Below are 22,663 nucleotides of genomic sequence, written 5' to 3'. Positions count from 1 at the left end.
CACGGGGATAGGCTCAGTGCCTCAGGAGCAAAGTGTGTCATGCCAAAAATATAGTTTCTTTTTTGGAATTGTTAGGCACTGCTTACCCCTAGTCTGAGCTTGCTTTTACTACTCATGAAACAATGGTAGTGGGTTGTGTTTGCAGGGGTAAAATCCTAATAATCCATATGTACTATTTACATTTTGGCTTATCTACATGCCACATTGGGTTATCGAAGTATTTTCTACCTTTGACATTCATATTTTGGTGTTTTGTTTTTATATCTAAGAACCTGCTGTAGCAAAATATACTAACTTTAGCAAAGCTTGGTACTTCAGAATACATATCTACATTTTTTAAGGTAACTTTTAAAAAAACTAACTTTTAAGGACATTTAGGGGCTGCTTTACGAATCCACGAATCCGTATAGGAAAAATTTGGATTGGAAACAAACATTTTGCGACTTTTTCATATTTTTTGCGACTTTTTCGATGCCGTTACGACTTGCGCGAATTGTCGTGACTTTTTCGTAGCCGTAGCTCGTATATTGTCGCAAATTTTTCGTATTGAACGCTCGTAAAGGCGGCCAAACCTTTCAGACTTTGCATGATTTTGGAAGCCTCCTATAGGACTCAATGGCACTCTGCAGCTCCAACCTGGCCCAAGGAAAGTCTCCCATAGGGCTCAATGGCACTCTGCAGCTCCAACCCGGCCCAAGGAAAGTCTCCCATAGGGCTCAATGGCACTCTGCAGCTCCAACCTGGCCCAAGGAAAGTCTCCCATAGGGCTCAATGGCACTCTGCAGCTCCAACCTGGCCCAAGGAAAGTCTCCCATAGGGCTCAATGGCACTCTGCAGCTCCAACCTGGCCCAAGGAAAGTCTCCCATAGGGCTCAATGGCACTCTGCAGCTCCAACCTGGCCCAAGGAAAGTCACGATACTGAAGCTTGAATGAATCCGAAACTTTCGTACTCAGCACGACGGCTACGAAAAAGTCACGACAATTCGCGCAAGTCGTAATGCTACGAAAAAGTCGCGACAATTAACGAAAAAGTAGTAACGGCTACGAAAAAGTTGCGACAACTTACGAAAAAATCGCAAAATACTGATCATTACGAAAAAAACACATTCGGACGCTTTTTGGACGTTCGTGGATTAGTAAATGTGCCCCTTATAGTATATAATACAAAAACAGAATTTTTTTTTCAAGTGTTGGGTATGAAAAGTCACATGCACTATGTACATTTATGGGTTTCCACTTTTTTTTGATAAAAACATTTTCTCAAGTTCTTTAACTTTTCTATTCTGGAAATATGTCTATGTACCCAGGAGCATTTAGGGGGTATAGTTTTGTAGACCAGACTTTTGTATTGCATGCTGTGGCTGTGAGCCACATTCAAATGGAAAAAGTTTTGGAGAGCAAAACAAGCAGGCCCGGATTTGTGGAGAGGCCACAAAGGCCCGGGCCTAGGGCGGCAGAAGTTAAGGGGCGGCATGCCGCCCCGCCGCAACAAAATTTTTAAATTTGGCTCCCATACAGAGCAGTCGGGACCTCTCCCCACTGCTCCGTATGGGAGTTTAAAGGAGTGTATGTACACTCACGGCTGGCACGGGGGGGGTTGTGGTTTGCACGGGTGGAGGCGACCAACAGGGGCGACCTCGGGGCGCCCAGAAGACAAATCCAGCCCTGAAAACAAGCATGAAAAATGTTCATGGAGGTGCCAATGAGAGCTATAATTTGCTGTTTGGCCCCTATCTTGACTGGAAGCCTACAGAAGGCTCTGTTTGGCAATTACACTGGGTTTTTATGCAATCAAAATTTGCCTCATAACCAGAAATTCAGAAATAAGCACCTGCTTTGAGGCCACTGAGAGCAACATCCAAAGGTTTGACAAGCAAAATGTTGCTCAGGAGCCACTGGTTGGGGATCACTACTCTACAGCCTAAAACTGCCCACTCCCTGGCAGCACTGTGAGTGGCAGTGAGCCAGGGATACAAGAGGCCAGACGGGTGGCAGTCAGGGGGACGGCCCGTAGTCTTGACGTATGGGCCAAGCCCCCCTGAAAGATTTTTCACAGGGGGGCAGCACAGCCTAAGTACCGACGATAAAGACTGCATAGAAGACACGAACCTGCAAACACCTAGAACATCGTTGTTTCAAGATAAGACAGTTTGCAGGTCCAAAAAGATAATTTATAAATACGGGCATAACCCTAGCTTCACCTTATACAGGTTACATTGAAAAAATACATTTTTTGAAAAGGCTTTGGCCATGACAGAATGTCACATCAGAGCTATAGTTGCCGAGTTTTCCTGACCCTCGTTTCTTTCCGTCAAAGCCCCCCGTGACGTGTAGTTCCTGCGAGACAGCAGCTAACCTGCCCAAAGCTTTGCCAGTAACACAGGGATTGGCCAGTCCGTTTCTTGTGACACAGTGACGTGTGTAGGGAAGTGGCAGCTGGTGCTGGTATCGATGTGAGGGCGACGTTCTAATGCGCAGCCCTGGAGACCGAGCCCGGGCATAAGGACCCGTGTGTGAGGCGAGCATTAAACTTCCGGTTACCGGTGCCCGAGTGCTGACACTGTACCTGCCCCGCTGGTCTCTGGCAGTGCCTGCTACGCAGCATCATGATAAAAGCGATCCTCATCTTCAACAACCATGGCAAGCCCCGGCTATGCAAGTTCTACCAGCACTATGTGAGTCATGTCTCCGCCTTCTTTGGGGCTCACTGGCCAAACTGCCCTCCCTAGTATAAATGACATGTCTTTATATCAGTTCGGAATTGTATGGGGGTGGTGGTGCCCTTTTAAAGAAACAGTAACCCTAGAAAGTGCAAATATTTTTTTTAACATGTAGGTGCCATACCTGCACCTATGGATAAATTGTTTCTTGACAACATACATGCTCTTTTATATAGCAGAGGATTTTATTGTATAGACCTGTATGCCAGCCTATGAATGGTGTTTCACTCCTGTTTATCTGTTAGAACCCAGCCCATTGTATTCTGCAGAGTTTGTAAATAGTCCCTATTGCTCCATTCAATTGAATAGCTGTCCCCATTATGGATTTTTATAGTAACTATATTTGTTGCCTCTAAGACACATTTTTATTTATTATTATTAACATTTATAAAGCGCCAACATATTCCGCAGCGCTGTACAATAAGTGGGTTTCATACATTGGACATACAGAGTAACATATAAGGCAATCAATAACCGATACAAGAGGCGAAGAGAGCCCTGCCCAAAAGCGCTTACAATCTATAAGGAGAAAGGGTTGAGACACAAGGTGTGGGACATGCACCAGTGTAGTGTATGTAAACATAAAATAAGGGCTTTCATTTTTGGGTTTTACTTATCCGTTAACTATCAGTTTTTTTTCTGGGCGGTTTTAAGTGTAGGGGAGATTTGCCAAGGATCCTGGCATCTACAGGGAGGCTGTAGATAGAGCACTAATATTATGTAACAGTTAATTTAAAGGTGGCCATACACGCACCGATATTATCGTACGAAACCTCGTTTCGTACGATAATCGGTGCGTGTATGGCATGTCAGCGAGCCGACCGATATCGCAGGAAGCTGCTGAAATCGGTCGGCTCGCCGATCGGCCAAGTTAGAAAATTTTGATCGGGCGCCATAGAAGGCGCCTGACCAAAATTCTCCCTTCAGAGCTGAATCGGCAGAAGGAGGTAGAAATCCTATTGTTTCTACCTCCTTACCTGCCGATTCAGCCCTGAATGGTGTGTGGCGGATCTGACGATGTTTCGTGCGACCGACGGTCGTACGAAACATCGTGAGATCGCCACGTGTATGGCCAGCTTTAGGCATGTCCAATCTGCTACCCTCCTGCTGTTGTTGCACTGCAGCTCCCCCTCATCCCACTGACAGGTGAAAGAAATATTGGTCAACAGCTATAGATGCTGCAGGCTGGATACTCCTATTTTATGTTGCCCCTTAGACGCGTAGAACATTATTCTTCCCTCTGTTAAGATTAATCTGGTTTGTCACGTGGAGCACAAGACATATTTCTCATATTGCTTATGTTCCACATATTTAGTTTGTTGCTCTGTCACTCTGATGCTCCCACTGTGAAAATACAGCTTTTGCATAAATAACCAGTTAAACCCGAACAGATGTTTTCTTCAAAACATTCAAATGGTGCTTTGTTTAGAGGGTCTTGGAAAGACATCCCTTTATCTGCTGTTTCTCACATGACTCTGTAATAGGATTTTGTGAGTTCATGAACACAAAGGACTGAATATGTCTTCCCTCAAGGATTATGATTTATGGTCAGTGCAAAAAAAAAAAAAAAAATCAATTCTTACACTTCTGTGTATTGCTTGGGGCATCTTATGACAGGCATTTTCCCCTGTGTTCTGGCAGTTGTACATTTTAAACTGAAACATGCTGCAGCTTAAATGCAGAGCAAAAGTAACAACCTATGTGTAATTGCCCTAATAGCTATATCTGGTGCAATGGAAACTACTAACCCTGGCTAGACACAATGTTTATATTTAAAGAAAAAAGTAAACGCCAACATAATATGAAACAATAATTACAAAGGAGTCATTTTGGACATGGCTTACAGTTACAAAATAAGGTGATAATGATTTCCTCTGGGGCATTCGGTAGCCTTAGCTGTTTGTTCTCCAATGGACCTTGTTTTAATGGATGTGGATGACTGACCAGCATTGATGTGACAGTTGCTTCTTTGTGCTGTTCATTGCTGAGACTTTGTAGTCAGGAGTACTATTATTACTGCAATTAAAACATCCCTTTAACCCAGCTGTGCTTGCCACATTAACAAACACCTTCCAAAAGTAATTATCACAAAAACAGGGCCTGTTAATTGTATTATATATATATAAAAAGCTGTTTTTAAAGACTTGTGCTGTAACAAGTCTGCCTGGCAGTTTATAAATAAATAATAATTTACTTGGTTGCATCCTTCTGGTGGTTACAGGCTGCATTATTAATTCATGTTATTTGCAATGAGATTCTATGAAAAACCTTCTCAGCAAGTTCAGTAAGTTTGTTGATGTACTATGATAAAGCCTCTGGAATCCGAAACCAGTTCATAGTGTCTTTCTTTTTCCCCTTTGGGTGCAGGGTTATAACACACATCTCTTAAACAATAATTATTATATGCTTCGTCATCTAATGGAATAGCTGCATACACGTTTTTATAAAAATATGGTGAAAATATTAATGCTGACTGTACATTATCAACAATTGTACTAGAAGGGAAACAGCATGGTTTTACTAGACTGTCATAGAGGTTGCCATAGATTATTAAATAGGCAGTCAGTCAAGTTGGCACACCAAGATACTATATTGCACCTGGAATAGGGAACCTTTTCCTACTCTGGGGAGTTCCCTCTGCTTTAATTACCAATAAGATGTTATCCAGTGTGTTATGTACCTAAATGTTGAAAAAAAACACCTGTACACATTTTCATGATGTAAAGAAAGATTTTGTTTTAGTGACCCTTCAAAGAATGTACATTTTATTAGTACTTGAAGGTGGCAGTTTTAATAGTGACATATTAATTATGTTGTTTTTTTTTTGCAGAGCGAAGACACACAACAACAGATTATAAGAGAAACTTTCCACCTTGTATCCAAAAGAGATGAAAATGTTTGCAACTTCTTAGAAGGAGGCTTGTAAGTGTTTTGCCTGTACATTTATATGTTGTTATTTTGGATATTGCATAGGGAAGTGATGTTCAACAATGTTCCCTGTAATCTGCAGCATGGGGTGTGCAAACACAAGTTATAACACCACTTTAACGCTAAAGCTTGTATGTATTTGACCAGACCCATAGCAAAAAAGGGAAAGTTGTGCTCACCACTAAATTTTAAACCTTTAGGCGGGGGAGCAATGAGGCTGTGACCACAAAATTCATATAGACAACAACAAGAGGTCCTCTGCACTATGAAAAGCTAAGCTTATGGGTTGGGAAATCATCAAATAAACTGCAGTAATAAGACTTTCTGTGCATTAAAGGAACAGTAACACCAAAAAATCAAAGTGTTTAAAGGGAACTACAGTATAATGTACTGTTGCCCTACACTGGTGCAACTGGTGTATTTGCTTTAGAAACATTACTATAGTTTAGTAAATGAAGCTGCTGTGCAGCCATTTAAAAGAGAAAAGGCACAGGTTACATAGCAGATAACAGATAAGTTATGTACAATACAATGGTGTTTTATCTGTTATCTGCTATGTAATCTGTGCCTTTTCTCCTTTTTCCAACTTGAATGGCTGCCCCCATGGCTGCACAGCAGCTTTTTATATAAACTATAAAAGTGTTTCTGAAGCAAATGTGCAAATTTTACCAGTGTAGGGCAACAGTGCATTGTATTATGATTACTTAAAAACATTTTTATTTTTTGGTGTTACTGTTCCTTTAAGCTACCAAGCTATGCCCTCCCCATTGAGCAAAACAGGAATACTTTATCCCCAGTCTGGCCAGTCCTACACTCACTTTTATCTGATTAATTTAGAATTCTACTGCTTCATTATACATTTATACATCAAGGGAGTGTGTTTTACCTGCAACTTGCTTGCTTTCAAGGTTAAAACTTTGAAAGGTTTTACAAATGTGGAAAATTCTTATTGTTAAAGGGGACTTACAGGGTTTGGACTATCACCAATAGAGTTATGAATTGACATGAGCTGCACTCTGGAGGTGGGAACAGCTTAATGCTCTCAGTTGGATGACTAACTGAACACCTTTTAATTAAACGGGTTGTTCCCCTTTGAGTTAACTTTTAGCATGATACAGAAAGTAATATTTTAAGACAGTTTGCAATAGGCCTTCATTTTTTATTATTTGTGGGTTTTTTTTTAAATATTTAATGTCTTGTTCGGCAACTCTTCAGTTTGGAATTTCAGCAGTTATCTGGTTGCTAGGGTTCAAATGACCAGAATAGAAAAATAAGTAATAATACTGGGGTCAATGACCCCGATTTGAAAGTTAGAAAGAGTCAGAAGAAGAAGGCAAATACTTAGAAACTAGAAAAAAATAAATAATGAAGATCAATTGAAAAGTTGCCTAGAACTGGTCATTCTTTAACATACTGAAAGGTGAACCACCCATTTAAAGACCAATACCCCTAACTAGGCACATACTTGCTCTGTCTGCCTACCCCTATTTTAGGGTCCTGGGTGATGGCTGTATTTTTCATCATGCCTATCAGATGTGTTTTAGCAATAGTCATAATCAATTCAGTGATTTTCTTTCAATTGCAATTAGCAAACTAATTTTCCGGCATGTCTGTTTTTTTTTTTTTTTTTATATACAGATTAATAGGTGGATCTGACAACAAACTCATATATCGGCATTATGCTACCTTATATTTTGTTTTTTGCGTGGATTCTTCCGAAAGTGAACTTGGCATTCTAGATCTTATACAAGTAAGTACAAGTATTTTTATGTTAAATATACAGGTCTAAACCAATGATAATATGTAAAAAGTGTGTTCGTATATGAAATAACAAGCGCAGCATGGGGAACATCAATAATAACATTAAAAGCCTAGAGTTGATGGCTTGAAAACATATCATAAGTACAGGAGGCTAACCAACTTCCCACAATCCTCTGCAAGTAAAAAAAAAAAAAAAGTACAATAAATGATATTTCCACCTGTTGGAAAATTGTATGTGCTGTCTGTCTTAGTAGCAGCGTCTTTCTGTTTTCATTTATTTTCATCTTGTTTTGGCCAATGACAACAGCGTTATTGTCTGTATCGACCTATTGAGAGAACCTATTGTATGAAAACCATTGCTTCTGTTGGATGCAATACTATCTGCATTTGAAGTTAAAATAACTGTAGTTAGACATGCATTTTCTATTTTTATATTTTTTTCGTCAGTCTCACAATTTTTGTATTTTATGTGCTTTTTTGTTCATTATCCCTTTCACTGCCAGCCGTTTTGAACAAAGCGGAACTTCTACTGCCAGACAGTTTTTGAACATTTTGCACTGTTTCACTTTAGGGGCCTTTCCTTGGGGGAACTTTTAGTTTACCCAGGAAAACAATATATTGTTTTTTTCAGGACAACCTAAGCTTTTAAAATATGGTAGAATTTTTGTGTAATTCCAATTTTGTAACAAGATATAGGCTTCTAAATGTCTAAAAAATGAAAAAAATTATATTTTCCATAATATAAACACACATACCAGAAACAAAAATTATTTTATGCATGAAAATACACCTGATTTGGAAAGTCCCATGTCTCTTGAACGTGCCAATACCAAATATATATAGTTTTATGGAGATTTCTCACTTGTATAGGTCAAGAACTCCCAGCAGTACACTACCAAATTTCCAAAGCACTGCTCCAGAAAGCTGCATACTTTAGATTTTAAGGCCAAAAATTCCGCTAACAGAAAGTTTATCCCAGAAAATTTTACATTTTTAGAAAGAAGAGATTCTGGGGAATCCAGAATAGGCACAACTGTCTGTCTACTCCAAACTATCAAGTCGCAATGCTTTCCTAAAGTTATTGGTTTTTATCAAAATTTGTGAAATTTTTTTAAAATCGCTTCAAAGCTTCCAGTCTATAGTATCTTAACTCCTAAAGGTCATAAAGTAACCAAATAAAACACCCATAATATGAATGCCAGGGGTCCACTGAAGAGTTTGATGCCCAATATGTATAGGTTTAGCTAAGTATGTGGCATGTAGGGGACCCAATGTGAACATATACCCATATGTACTGTCATTTCTGTAATTTCAGCTTCTGCAAAATCAACATTTACATCATTACATGTGGGATAAAGCTAGTAAAAAGTACATTCACCCCAGAAAGCCATATATTTTTGGAAAGTACACATTCCCCCGAATCTAAAATGGGTACCCATGTCTTTCTACTCCACAGTACCAAGCTGCAAAGCTTTCCTAAAGTTGGCAATTTTGATAACATTTCCAAAAATCCACTCAAAGCTTCCAGTTTCCAGCATCTTATCTCCCACATAGCATTAGGTACCAAGATAAAACACCCTAAATATGAACGCCAGGGGCCCACTGAACAGTTTGATGCTAAATATGTATAGGTTTAGCTAAGTATGTGGCATGTAGGGGCCCCAATGTGAACATATACCCATATGTACTGTCATTTCTGTCATTTCAGCTTCTGCAAAATCAACATTTACATCATTACATGTGGGATAAAGCTAGTAAAAAGTACATTCACCGCAGAAAGTCATATATTTTTGGAAAGTACACATTCCCCCGAATCTAAAATGGGTACCCATGTCTTTCTACTCCACAGTACCAAGCTGCAAAGCTTTCCTAAAGTTGGCAATTTTGATAACATTTCCAAAAATCCACTCAAAGCTTCCAGTTTCCAGCATCTTATCTCCCACATAGCATTGGGTACCAAGATAAAACACCCTAAATATGAACGCCAGGGGCCCACTGAACAGTTTGATGCTAAATATGTATAGGTTTAGCTAAGTATGTGGCATGTAGGGGCCCCAATGTGAACATATACCCATATGTACTGTCATTTCTGTCATTTCAGCTTCTGCAAAATCAACATTTACATCATTACATGTGGGATAAAGCTAGTAAAAAGTACATTCACCGCAGAAAGTCATATATTTTTGGAAAGTACACATTCCCCCAAATCTAAAATGGGTACCCATGTCTTTCTACTCCACAGTACCAAGCCGCAAAGCTTTCCTAAGTTTGACGATTTTTATGGCATTTCCAAAAATCACCTCAAAACTTCCACTATACAGCATCTTATTTTCTACAGGTCATTAGGTACCAAGACAAAACACCCTAAATATGAACCCCAGAGGTCTACTGAACAGTTTGATCCCCAATATGTATAGGTTTACCTAAGTATGTGGCATGTAGGGGCCCCAATGTGAACATATACCCATATGTACTGTCATTTCTGTCATTTCAGCTTCTGCAAAATCAACATTTACATCATTACATGTGGGATAAAGCTAGTAAAAAGTACATTCACCCCAGAAAGTCATATATTTTTGGAAAGTACACATCCCCCCGAATCTAAAATGGGTACCCATGTCTTTCTACTCCAAAGTATCAAGCCGCAAAGCTTTCCTAAAGTTGGCAATTTTGATAACATTTCCAAAAATCCACTCAAAGCTTCCAGTTTCCAGCATCTTATCTCCCACAAAGAATTAGGTACCAAGATAAAACACCCTAAATATGAACACCAGGGGTCCACTGAACAGTTTGATGCCCAATATGTATAGGTTTACCTAGGTATGTGGCATGTAGGGGCCCCAATGAGAACATACCCCCATATGATCTATCATTTCTGTCATTTCAGCTTCTGCAAAATCAATACATTTACATCATTATATGTGGGATAATGCTAGTAAAAAGTACATTCACCCCAGAAAGTCATATATTTTTGGAAAGTACACATCCCCCCGAATCTAAAATGGGTACCCATGTCTTTCTACTCCAAAGTACCAAGCCATAAAGCTTTCCTAAGTTTGATGATTTTTATGGCATTTCCAAAAATCACCTCAAAACTTCCACTATACAGCATCTTATTTTCTACAGGTCATTAGGTACCAAGATAAAACACCCTAAATATGAACCCCAGAGGTCTACTGAACAGTTTGATGCCCAATATGCATAGATATACCAAAGTCTGTGGTGTGTACTGAACCCAAAATGAAAATAGCGCATATGGATTTCTCACCAACTTAGCTTTTGCACACAGAGCCCCCTGACAGCGTATTATGTACCGTAACCCCCTTAACTATACAGAGACCCCCAGAAAACTATATATTTTTGGAAAGTACACATTCTGACAAATCCAACAAGGGTAAAGAGTCCTTTCTACACCAAAGTACCAATCTGCAAAGCTTTCCTAAAGTTAGTGGTTTTTATGACATTTGAGAAAATCGCATAAAAATGTTGCAGTTTGCCGCATTTATCTCACACAATTTCTTGCGTACAAAGGCAGCTCACCCCAAATAGGAACACCAGAGGCCTACTGAACAGATTGATGGCCAATATGCATAGATATACCAAAGTCTGCGGTATGTACTGACCCCAAAATGAAAATAGCGCATAAGGATTTCTCACCTGCCAGCTCAGCTTTTGCACACAGAGCCCCCTGACAGCCTATTATATGCAGTAAGACCCCCAAACTACACAGGGACCCCCAGAAAACCATATATTTTTGGAAAGTACACATTCTGACAAATCCAACAAGGGTAAAGAGTCCTTTCTACACCAAAGTACCAATCTGCAAAGCTTTCCTAAAGTTAGTGGTTTTTATGACATTTGAGAAAATCGCATAAAAATGTTGCAGTTTGCCGCATTTATCTTACACAATTTCTTGCGTACAAAGGCAAGTCACCCCAAATAGGAACACCAGAGGCCTACTGAACAGTTTGATGCCCAATATGCATAGATATACCAAAGTCTGCAATATGTACTGACCCCAAAATGAAAATAGCGCATAAGGATTTCTCGCCTGCCAGCTCAGCTTTTGCACACAGAGCCCCCTGACAGCCTATTATATGCAGTAAGACCCCCAAACTACACAGGGACCCCCAGAAAACCATATATTTTTGGAAAGAACACATTCTGATGAATTCAAAATAGGTAAAGTTATTTTTGTACACCAAAGTTACACCTGGCAAAGCTACGCTAAAACAGATCAGGAACACTAATATAGGGATAAAAATTTGCAAATCAGTGAAACAACAAAATAAGTCACATGACAGCATAATTAGTGGTCAGAATATCTGATCCAATAGTCACGCTGTCAAAATAAACAGTTTTTGGGGGAAATAAAAAAAAAAAGAAGTAAAATGAAAAAAAAATGAAAAAAATTTTAAAAAGTTTTTGTGAGTTTGTGTATACATGTGCACATGTAAAAGTTGTGTGACAGTGTGTATATGAGTGTATATGAGTGTATATAAGTGTGCAAAGTGGGGAAAATAAAAAAAAACAAAAAAAAACTGTGCTAAATTGTGTTGTATGTGTGTATAAATGTATGTAAATGTGTGCAAAAGTGTGTATAAACAAAAATAAAGTCACACTTACCTGTCCTGAAGATCAGATCGTTTTCCAGCTCCTCCATGCTGCAGCCGTCTGAAGGAAGTAGGTAGGAGGCGGCTCAGGGGGGAAGCAGGAAGCAGTACAAGCAGCAGATGCGATGCGATCGCATCTGCTGCTTGTAGGATGGTCCTGCGTCAATCGCATCGCAGGACCATCCCCCCCAACCCCCTCGGCTCATTGCCGAAGGGGTTTGGGGCACTTCTATCTCTCTGCACCGGCGGCTTTTGCTTGGCTGTTCTGTAAAAGGTTTTCTGTTGTATGTGTTGACTAATTCACTTCAGGGCATGGTTGTATTAGATTTAGATAATGTTTTCTGTTTTAATTTATTTGAAGGCAGTGTAATTATGCTGCAATTGCTGCTCACTTTGCTGCTGTTGATCTTAGCATATTGTTTTACTGAGGTCTTGGCTAATAAAATATTCATTAAGTAATAGAAAGCTATCATGAAATATTAATGCATGCTTGGCCTAGATATGTATATATTTCAGCTGATTGTTCTGACAGTGATACATAGGGGCTGATTTACTTACCCACGAACGGGTCGAATGGAGTCCGATTGCGTTTTTTTCGTAATGATCGGTACTTTGCGATTTTTTCGGATTCTTTACGAATTTTTCGGATCCAATACGATTTTTGCGTAAAAACGCGAGTTTTCCTATCCATTACGAAAGTTGCGTAAAAAGTTGCGCATTTTGCGTAGCGTTAAAACTTACGTGAAAAATGCGCAACTTTTCGCGTAAGTTTTAACGCTACGCAAAATGCGCAACTTTTTACGCAACTTTCGTAATGGATACGAAAAACTCGCGTTTTTACGCAAAAATCGTATTGGATCCGAAAAATTCGTACAGAATCCGAAAAAATCGCAAAACATACGAAAAAGTCGCAAAATATTCGTTTTCAAGTCGGAACTTTTCCAATTCGGGTCGGATTCGTGGGTTAGTAAATCAGCCCCATAGTTTAAATAAGAATGGCTTTTACTTAAAGTATGTTTGTATGTACAAAGATACAATATATATGCTGTCCGCCCCGCCCACATACAAAGCAAAACACCATAGATCTGAATATCAATCAAAGGATTATATTATGCCTTTACATTAAATGGGTAATTTGTCATTCTATGATAGTGTTACTTTAGGGCTGTGACAGACGGGGAGATTAGTCAATTGCGGACGAAAATCGCCGAAGTTGCCTTGAGAGGAAACTTCGGCGATTTCGGCGACGCAAATGCCATCCCACCGGCGATTTACATTCTAGCCAGTGGGATGGCATATATCGGGGAGATTAGTCGCCCGCAACAAGGGAGATTTGTCATGTGGCCACTAATCTCCCCGTCTGTCACAGCCCTTAAAGGGATTCTGTCACAGGAAAACTTTTTCTTTATGCATCAGTTGAGCGCATATCCAGTAGAATTCTGTGCTGAAATCCTTTTTTCAAAAGAGCAAACAAACTTTTCATATGGGACTTGATTTTGAAATTTGCTCCCATCCATGTAACTTGTGCTCTGAAAAATCACTCTTTACTGCTTGGGACAGTCGCCATCATCCCTTCATCCCCCCACAGCAGCTTATCAGCAGAACAATGAGCTGGAAACAAGATTACAGCTCTCTGACACCTCCACTGAAGGATAGCAGCTTCCTGCACCAATAGGAACGCCATGTTTCTATGCTGTTACCCCTGCTCTGCTCAAGTCTAATAGCACTGCTGGTACCTTCCCCGGGTGAAATGGCAAAACTGCCAGTACTGCAGCCCAGTGACTGAAAGGTCAATCTAATAAAATTACTAACTTTTGTGATAATATTTTCTGGTGTGCATCAGTATTTTTTTGATCTGTATTATTTTTCTGATTTGCACCCATTTTGTAACTCATATAGGTGTGTGCCTCAGCCTTTATTTGTATGTATATATATATATATATATATATATATATATATATATATATACAGTGACTTCTAAAAAAAACAATGATTTCAGATCCTAAATACATTATACAGTGAGATGCAGAGGGTAGTAACAGCACAAATACAGTGGGAACTTTAACTTCACATACATTAAATACAGTGAGAGGCAGTGGGGATGTTAGCTATCTGAAGCCTGTATAACCTTTCAACATTGTATAGCTCTTGCAAGAAGCGCCCTCTGATGCTGTTATTTTTTACTCTGTAACCCTTGTTTGTTAACAGACCCTTGTTCATTATAAATGTAAAGCGCTTCATAACTTGCTGGTACTACATAAATAAATTGATTGTATAGATCAGGGATCCCCAACCTTTTATACCCGTGAGCCACATTCAAATGGAAAAAGTGTTGGGGAGCAACACAAGCATGAAAAAATGTTCCTGGGGGTGCAAATAAGAGCTATAATTGGTTACTTAATAGCCCCTATGTGGACTGGCAGCCTACAGGAGGCTCTGTTAGGCATTATACTTGGTTTTTATGCAACCAAAACTTGCCCCCTTACCAGAAATTTAAAAATGAGCACCTGTTTTGAGGTCACTGGGAGCAACATCTAAGGGGTTGGGGAGCAACATGTTGCTCACGAGCCACTGGTTGGGGATCACTGGTATAGATCAAAGCAAAGTAAGAAATAATTTGCATTACTAAATGCAAATCATATCTAGTGGTAGATATGAGAATAGCACCAAGCAGCAAAAATAGGAGAAAGCCAAGTTGTGGCACTGTGGGAAATAACATTGAGTAGGAGAAATAGCTTATCTGAAAGCTCAGAATCAGAATCATGCACTGAGACTGCCCCTAAAGCAGTTTTAACAAGCAAACCTCAGACATATACAAAGTGCAATTAAACTGCTTTGCTGATGAATTCTTTGATATGCAGGGCTAGGTCCTATTGCTTTGTGAACAGGAGATGGCGCCAATTACCTAAATTACAGTTCTACTTTTTAACCAGGTTCCTAAGGTTTCTTTTGGTTCTGATGCAACCATAAAAACAAAGTTGAAAATGCTCTTAATGACTTGCTTGTTTATAATTATCTTCTCTCTGTTGCTGCAGTGAGTACAAGTATCAAATCTACTTTGTTGTTTGTTACAATATATATAAAATAAAATCAGACCTGTGGGCATGTGAGTTCAGTTGCAGATCTTGTAAATCCAGCATAGAGCAGCTGAGAAGTTAGCTACTTATATTAAGTCATTAAGTTAGCTACTTATATTAAGTCATTAAGAAGATAGTATCTAAAATAACTGACCTCACAGATATACAATTAAAATACAAGTACGGTGGGAAAATCTGCTTGCATATATGCGTGTGGCAGTCATGCACTTACTGGGGCACTCACAGCTGGGCGGTCACTTCTAACTTTAGTAGAAGTGAATGGATGTTATTTTTGAGTGTTTCTGCATTCCTTTGCATCTAATTTTATATCCAAGATAACCAAATCTCTGAATGCTCTTTGTTAGGATAAGGCCCCATGAGGCATATTGTTAGCCTGCATATAAGCAGTCAATCCGCCTGTACGCTTGGAAAATCTCCTTAATCTAAGACAGCAGCATTTTTCAAAATACATATATATTATATATAAGACTATATAATATCCCCCAACGTTATAATATTAATATATTAGAAAACACCTCTAAGTTCCATGGCTTGTATAAAAGCACTTGGCCTGCAGCCTTGTACCTACATTATGGTAATGGAAGTCCTAGGTGACATAAGATATATTCTTATAAGCTGCAATGGGGTGTATGTTATTACATATACCTTTTAAAGTTCATCAAAATTTATTTTATTTTTGTTCAAATAAAGAAAACACCTAAATTGGTTTATGATTTAGTTTAGCTAGCACCATTGTTTTTCTTCTCTGTACTGTCTCACATATGAACATCACATGTAGTTGTTCTGACTACTTAAAACCCTTCCTTTATAACATCTGTCTGTAATTGAATCGAGTGTGGTTTGTGTGTGTGTGTGTATGTATGTATGTGGTATAAGCTGCCTTTCATTTTAGTACATATTCTTTTGAGCTCTGTCAGTTGTTCTTACCACAGTTATTTATTAAGAATTTTGGATTCTTTTTTTTCTTCATTCTGCTCTTCCTATCAGTGTGGACAGCAGTCCCCAGTGTAAACAATGTTATGAGAACAGGGAGTTGTCCTTAAAAATGTAAGTTTAAGGAAAGCTTGAAATATCTCCATCTCCATAACATTTAGCTCTTCCCTGTTACTCAATAGTTAGACAAATAGACTGTCTTTGTTTGTCTGTGTTCGGTTTTTGGATAATCTACCTCTGGGACATAGAGCAGTAACTCCTGCCACTTCTGTAAGTGTTTACAGCTGGAGGGAATACGCCTTTGTAACACAACCTGGCAACCTTTAACATTTTGGATCACTTTTATGCCAAATAGCCTGTAATTTATATTACATGATATGGCTCTTAATTCATTGTATCTTTCTTCACATCTTCTGGCACTCTGCCTCTTATGGTCAGATTTACACAATGACAGCCAAAAACAATCTGCTCTGCTGCAGAGCTAAAGAACGGTACTACATTCGTAAGTGCAGAATTTAAAGGGATTCTGTCATAATTTTCTTAATGCAGTTTTTATTACTATATTATGCTGTGCACATTGAAAATAATTGACTCTGCCATTTAAAATTTTGTTCTTGAACCAATAATTTTTTTTTTTTTGTTTTAATATTGGTGTGTAGGCAGCCATGTCAGGTCACTGTGTCTAATTCTGAGCTTTCAGAAGGAGCCACTGCTTTCATATAAGCTATTGTTTCTCCTTGGGTGTTTTATTATTGAGTGCTGTTCTCGTATCTACCACTAGGTATGGCATTTCTAGCAGTACTGGTGTCAGGGAGGCCTTATCCTTTCTATGTTCTGCTGATCGGCTGCTGGGGCAGTCAATCTATTTTGCCCAGTTTCATTTTTACGCTGAACTATTCCTTTAAGGAAACAAGCTACAAAGTTTGGGTGGCACAAGTCATTCAGTGATAGTATACTGGGACATAACTATTGCTAGAGCAGTGAGCTTCTGTAGTTTTTAAAAAGTGAGACAAAGTTCCATCTAGATGTTAGGACCTAGAGTGATGGAAGCCTTGAATTTTTAGACTTTGCTGCTTTACTCACATTAGAAATGGACCAATAAATACAAAGCAGTAAAAATAACAGTTGTGCTTCTAAATATGTTTGCAAGAGAGAAAGTCTACAACTCCCAGGTTTGCACTCAGAAGGAGCTTTGAAATTGGGTGCTAATTAATGTAGTTGTGCCAGTGTAAGCAGGGGATAACAACACATATTGGGATGAGGATCATTACCAGTGTGAGCTTAGTCTCACTGTACTGTACAAGTATTATCTATGGGTTCTATATATTAATCTTTAAAGTAAATTAAGTTCATATGTTCAAGGTGTTAAGCTGTGTGGCCTCAAGTAAAATTCTTCTTTTATTTCCACAGGTGTTTGTAGAAACACTGGATAAATGCTTTGAAAATGTGTGTGAGCTGGATTTAATATTCCATGTCGACAAGGTATGGTGGCAGAAAGTTAAACAGTCCCATGAATCTGAGGAAAGCTAACCTAGTTATGTTTGGGTTGTGGGAGTACCTAGAAGGCCATAATGCATATTCACTATATACCAGTTATATGAATGGAAACAAATGATATATTCAAACAATTATGATTAGTTTCACTGATTTTGCCTGTTTGAAGTGTAATGTTTGTAATATTATTTTAAATCATGTTAGATTGTCTTGTAAGATTGCCTATTTTCTGTATCAAAACATTCACCCCAATTAACCCTTTCAGTTAAAAAAAAAAGTCCAATATCCTATAGACTCTTCTATTTATAGACTCCTCCATTGCTTATGTGCTCATGGATACCCCCTTATTTCACTGACAGAGCATTGTCTCTTTTATTGTGCTGAAGCCACATGGAAAGCAGTTTAGTTATTCTGTATTCAGTGCTACCTCTCTTATAAATATTTGCTTTTAAATATTGATAAAAAGTGTATTTGTATTTATGAGAACTGAAATACTGAGTCATTGCGAGTGCAATACATCCTTTTCAGCTCATTAAGGGGCCAGCCATCATTTCCTACATTTATCTCCAAGCCAATCACCATGTACTAACTGCAATCCTCTGGGTTTCTTTCACTTTAGCTGGACTAAGTGTCTTAGGGTGCCAAGAGAAGGGCTTTTTCATGTCATGGCCACAAGAGGCACGTGGTTAGGGAGGGGAATGGTGATAGTACTAGGTCTCTTTCATGAGTCTAAAGAGTTGCATTTTTTGCTTTATTTCATTTAAATGAATGCTAAACTAAACCCCCTGTGCAGTCATGTTATTTGACAGGTATGCCAAAATTGGTCATTTTGAGTAGTAAACTAAATGTGGTAAAGTTTGCACCTGGTTTAGTAACCTATAGCTAACAATCAGCAGATAACACGTACTAGTTACCTCCCCATGTTGCTTAGTCTTAGATCATCAATAAGAGCCGAAGTGCTTATGGCACCCAACCGATAAAAATATTGTATTGTGAATAAATGCCTTGCATATTCTGTGCTTTCTTCAGGTTCACAACATCCTTGCAGAAATGGTGATGGGAGGTATGGTACTAGAAACTAATATGAATGAAATTGTCACTCAAATTGATGCACAGACAAAGCTGGAAAAGTCAGAGGTGAGAATGGGAATTGTTCAGCTCTGGGGACAGTGTGCGTGCAAATGGTATCTTTGTCTGTGACAGTGGCACAGCAATAAGTTTAGCTGTGTGCTCATTATTTTTATTGGGGCTTGTTTCTTATGGGGATTAATGAAAGCTGTGTTACTGTATTACTTTTATCCTCAGGCCAGTGTATTCTTTCTTCTAAAACACCACCCTAGGGAAAAAATGTAGTGCTTGGATTCACCGGCCTAACAAATCAGTCTTTTCATGTCCTTCAAAGCAAACATAAACTGTGTATTTTTAACCAGCTGATAAAATATAGTCAGAGAATCTGCAATCAGTTATTCTTAGGTTTTATTACTTCACAAGTATTTAATATTTTTTTTTTTTTTTACTTTTTCATGGTATTATTATTATTGGGGTTAAACGCCCTAAAAAGCACAGTTGCAGAATACATAAAACTTGATGACCTAGGGGCATAAAAATCCTACTGATCAAATAAATATATAGAAATATATAGAAAATGAATATTAAGAAAGTGCATTGGCATCCCTTAATATCAGCAACGTTATTTGATTCCAGATGCATTTTCACATTTAAAGTGAAGCTTATTACTTGGAAATCACTAAGGGGAAAGTTCAGTGTTCAAGTCTTTCAAGTTAAATCTTCAAGTTAAATTTTCAAGTAAATCAGTTCCTGTTGAATAACCTGAAAATAACTACATGTTACCAGGTACTTTGTAGGTAACTACATGGCCCCAGCTGAATTCATCCCATGGGGTGTAGAGTTTAGCAACAGGAAAAAAAGGAGTAGTTTTAACTTCAGTGCCATGCTAGTCTATGGAGGACTTAACAAATAATACTATTCTTTACGTTGCCATTTTGACACCTCCGTTATGGGTACAGTAATTCATAGAAACCAGTAAGATATTTGCTTTTGTTGTTCTAACTGCATTGCATAGGTAATTTGCAGCTCGACTGCTTGCAGCTACCTGTGTATTGAACATTCTTTTAATCTATACTTTTTATGTATTTAAAGAGTTTTAAAGTAGACTGTGAAACCAACTGTGTTTATATGTAATCAGGCACTGTGTAGATACAGTTAGTTAGAGTATCCTTAAAAAAAGAAAATGAGCACATAAAAACCTGCCCATCTTCTATATAAGTCAATGGGACGTGTATTTCCAACATTCCGACTATTTATTAATTACATTTTTTTTTTTTTGTAACAATTGTAATTGAAAACTTGTATTGAAAATGAATGAAAAATTGTGATTTTTTTTCACTGCCATAGGTTTTTTCCCTCCAATTTAATTTGTTTGTTTTTATTGTAAATATCACAATTGTGGAAAAAAATTAAGTTTCAAATTAATAGGTCAGCCTACTAGTGTCTGCCATTTATAACTATTAATAATTCTAGCTTATTAATGCATAATGATTGGAGTAACTGTGCAGTATTATTAGAAGGAGGGGGCTACGGCAGAAATGTGTTGAAGTATGGAATCCTGCTGTGCCAACAGGGTATGAATAAGGGACTTTCAAATCCTCTTATGTCCCAAATACCAAAGTTTGTTCCTTCTAATGATGTGAGTGTGATTAAGCGCATGGATGAACAAGGCTAATTTTCTTTTTTTTAAGCACCAAAAGGGCATTTGGGAGCTGCATCTGAATATGCTGAATTACTTATTTATGTGTAAAACCATTTAAGCTTCCTTGGAATGTATTTTCTTAAGAAGGTTTACTTTGGTATTAGTCTGACTTGGCTCTCTTTACAACTAGAACTGCTAACTGCCTTTTTGTTTGGAATGCAGTGGTTTGAACCCATTCTTCTCTATGGGGACTGGTACAGTCGAAGACCGATAACATTTTTTATACATTTGAAATGTGCTCTCATCTGCTCTGCTTGCTTTTCTACTTATTTATGTACAGGTAATTTTGTTAATAGTTAGGTAATATCATAAGGTGTCATTTCTAATATTTTATTGGTGTATAGTACACATCTCTCTATATCTTACACACTGTTGGTACATTTTCAAATAATTCAACTTTAAGCATGGGACCTGTTATCCAGAATGCTCAGGACCTGGGGTTTGCCGAATATTAATTAGTAATTTAGATCTCCATACCATAAGATTGTTTTAATTCCAATAAGGATTATGAGTTTCCAGATAACAGATCCCAAACTGTATACAGTTCTCTTAATATTTTTTGGCTTTTGCACATGTCCAATCAGTGCAGTTTCTAAACACATATTTCAGTAGATTGAGGCTCCAAATATGTTTATTGTTGATCATAAGTGCCACTACATGTTGCTCTTTGTGGAAATAAGCTATAGTTCACTCATACAAGCAATGACAACTTCATCTTAACCCTGTTTAGCAGTATATTTCTCACTGTATTTCTCACTGTATATACACAGAACACATATAGCAGCTCATTCATTAGCCATTGATGTCAGTGTGTGCATTCATGTGTTGCTTTTCCCAGGACATCACTTCAAGTTTCTCCTTACCAGAAATGATTTCTTTTGCGCTTTACACTACATATCCAAAATACATTTGTGATAATAGCATTCCAGTAAAATTATTTAAAGAATAAAAGGTTAGAATTTACACACAAAGCAACAGTTCAAACTATAACTCAGGTATTTGTGTTTGTTAATGTTACAGTTCCTATAAATCACATAAATAAATGACAGTTTGGCTCTTATAGCCAAGGCTTTCTATGCAGCATTTCTGTGGTTGCAGGTGTAAAAGTCCTTGAAACAGTATGTTTCATCTCACATCATTAAGCATGCTTAAACTGATTTTGCGGTCTTAATATTAATAATAATATGATTTACTATAATTATCATAACCCCATATGAACTTGTCACACAACCTATATAGACAGTGCCGGATTTGCTTTCTTTGAAGAAACCTGTATTCCGTGCCATTTGAAAGACTTCATATGCTTAAAAGATTTTTAGTTTTCTCTGCCTAAACTAGAATTTAGTCAGTTGTAAAAGATTTGTATACTTTTTCAAGTTGGCTGCAATCAGTAAAATTTCCATTAAACCAGGTTTGACATTTGACTCGGCCATTGAACGGCATACGCTTTGTTTCCTTAGTGTTTCTGCACCCTGAAGCTTCTGGGTTTGGCAAGACAGAACTGGGGTTTCTTTTAATGTACTGACTATACCTTAAAGGGGAACTAACCCCCAAAATGAATATCGCTAGAAATGCCATATTTTTTATACTGAACTTACAGCCTCTGCCTAAAGGTATAGCATCTTTATAGTAGTAATGCTTCAGGCCTTCAAAGTTTTCAGAGAAGCTCCGCATCTTGGATTTTGTTAGAAGTGTCAGTGACACACACATGCTCAGAGTGCAAGCTTAGGGGTCAACACAAAATATTATGCTTATAACTGTCCTGAGGATAATGGCTGCTTTCTTTGTATCAGTAGGACACTAAACTATTTTTATGGCATGTAGTTCACTTGTGATGTCACATGGGCTATGATTATGAGGTAATTTTTTACTTTTTTAATATGCAATGTCCTCAAACACCATCCCCGGCTAGGATTAAAAAACAATGCTTGATCAAAACAAAAGGGGTAATTTAATTTCCCCCTGGGCAGAAGTGCAAGAGTATACCCCTTAGTGCTTATCCACAGAGCACTTCTGCCCTGGGTAATAGTGGAGGCACGATGTGCACAACGCTTGGTGGTGCATGCCAGCCTGTACTTAGTAAGCGCAGAGCCCGTTGCAGCCTCCATCAGCACCCACACCTGCAATAGCACATCTAAATGATGCAGAAGTTAGGGGCACGTACATGCTTACAGGGTGCTTGAGAAAAAACATTTCAATGCAAGAGCAAAACCTGACTGTGCAATTAATTAACTTTTCAGCAAAGAAAAACCAAAGTGTGATGTTTAGTTCAGTTTTGGTGCTTTTGGAATTTTAGGCAGTAAAATTAACTTACAAAAAAATCTTACAAGTGTGAAGAATATTAC

General features: G+C 38.2%; 1 protein-coding gene across 3 annotated transcripts in view; it reads left to right on the top strand.

The window, feature by feature from the left end:
- The first annotated feature begins 2,330 nt into the window (after positions 1 to 2,330).
- Positions 2,331 to 22,663, top strand: part of ap3s1 (adaptor related protein complex 3 subunit sigma 1) — a 34,077-nt gene continuing 13,744 nt past the window's right edge. The window contains exons 1-5 of one of the 3 annotated variants that reach the window (XM_031898211.1): positions 2,331 to 2,676; positions 5,552 to 5,643; positions 7,288 to 7,399; positions 17,465 to 17,536; positions 18,578 to 18,685. In XM_031898211.1, the coding sequence (XP_031754071.1) occupies positions 2,608 to 2,676; positions 5,552 to 5,643; positions 7,288 to 7,399; positions 17,465 to 17,536; positions 18,578 to 18,685 (453 nt within the window). In that variant the 5' untranslated portion in view covers positions 2,331 to 2,607. 3 annotated transcript variants of the gene reach the window in all.

This window comes from Xenopus tropicalis, chromosome 1 (genome assembly GCF_000004195.4).
Source record: "Xenopus tropicalis strain Nigerian chromosome 1, UCB_Xtro_10.0, whole genome shotgun sequence".
In the NCBI taxonomy this organism is placed as follows: domain Eukaryota; kingdom Metazoa; phylum Chordata; class Amphibia; order Anura; family Pipidae; genus Xenopus; species Xenopus tropicalis.
Note: the sequence above shows the minus strand (reverse complement) of the source record. Positions and strands in the feature narration are given on the sequence as shown.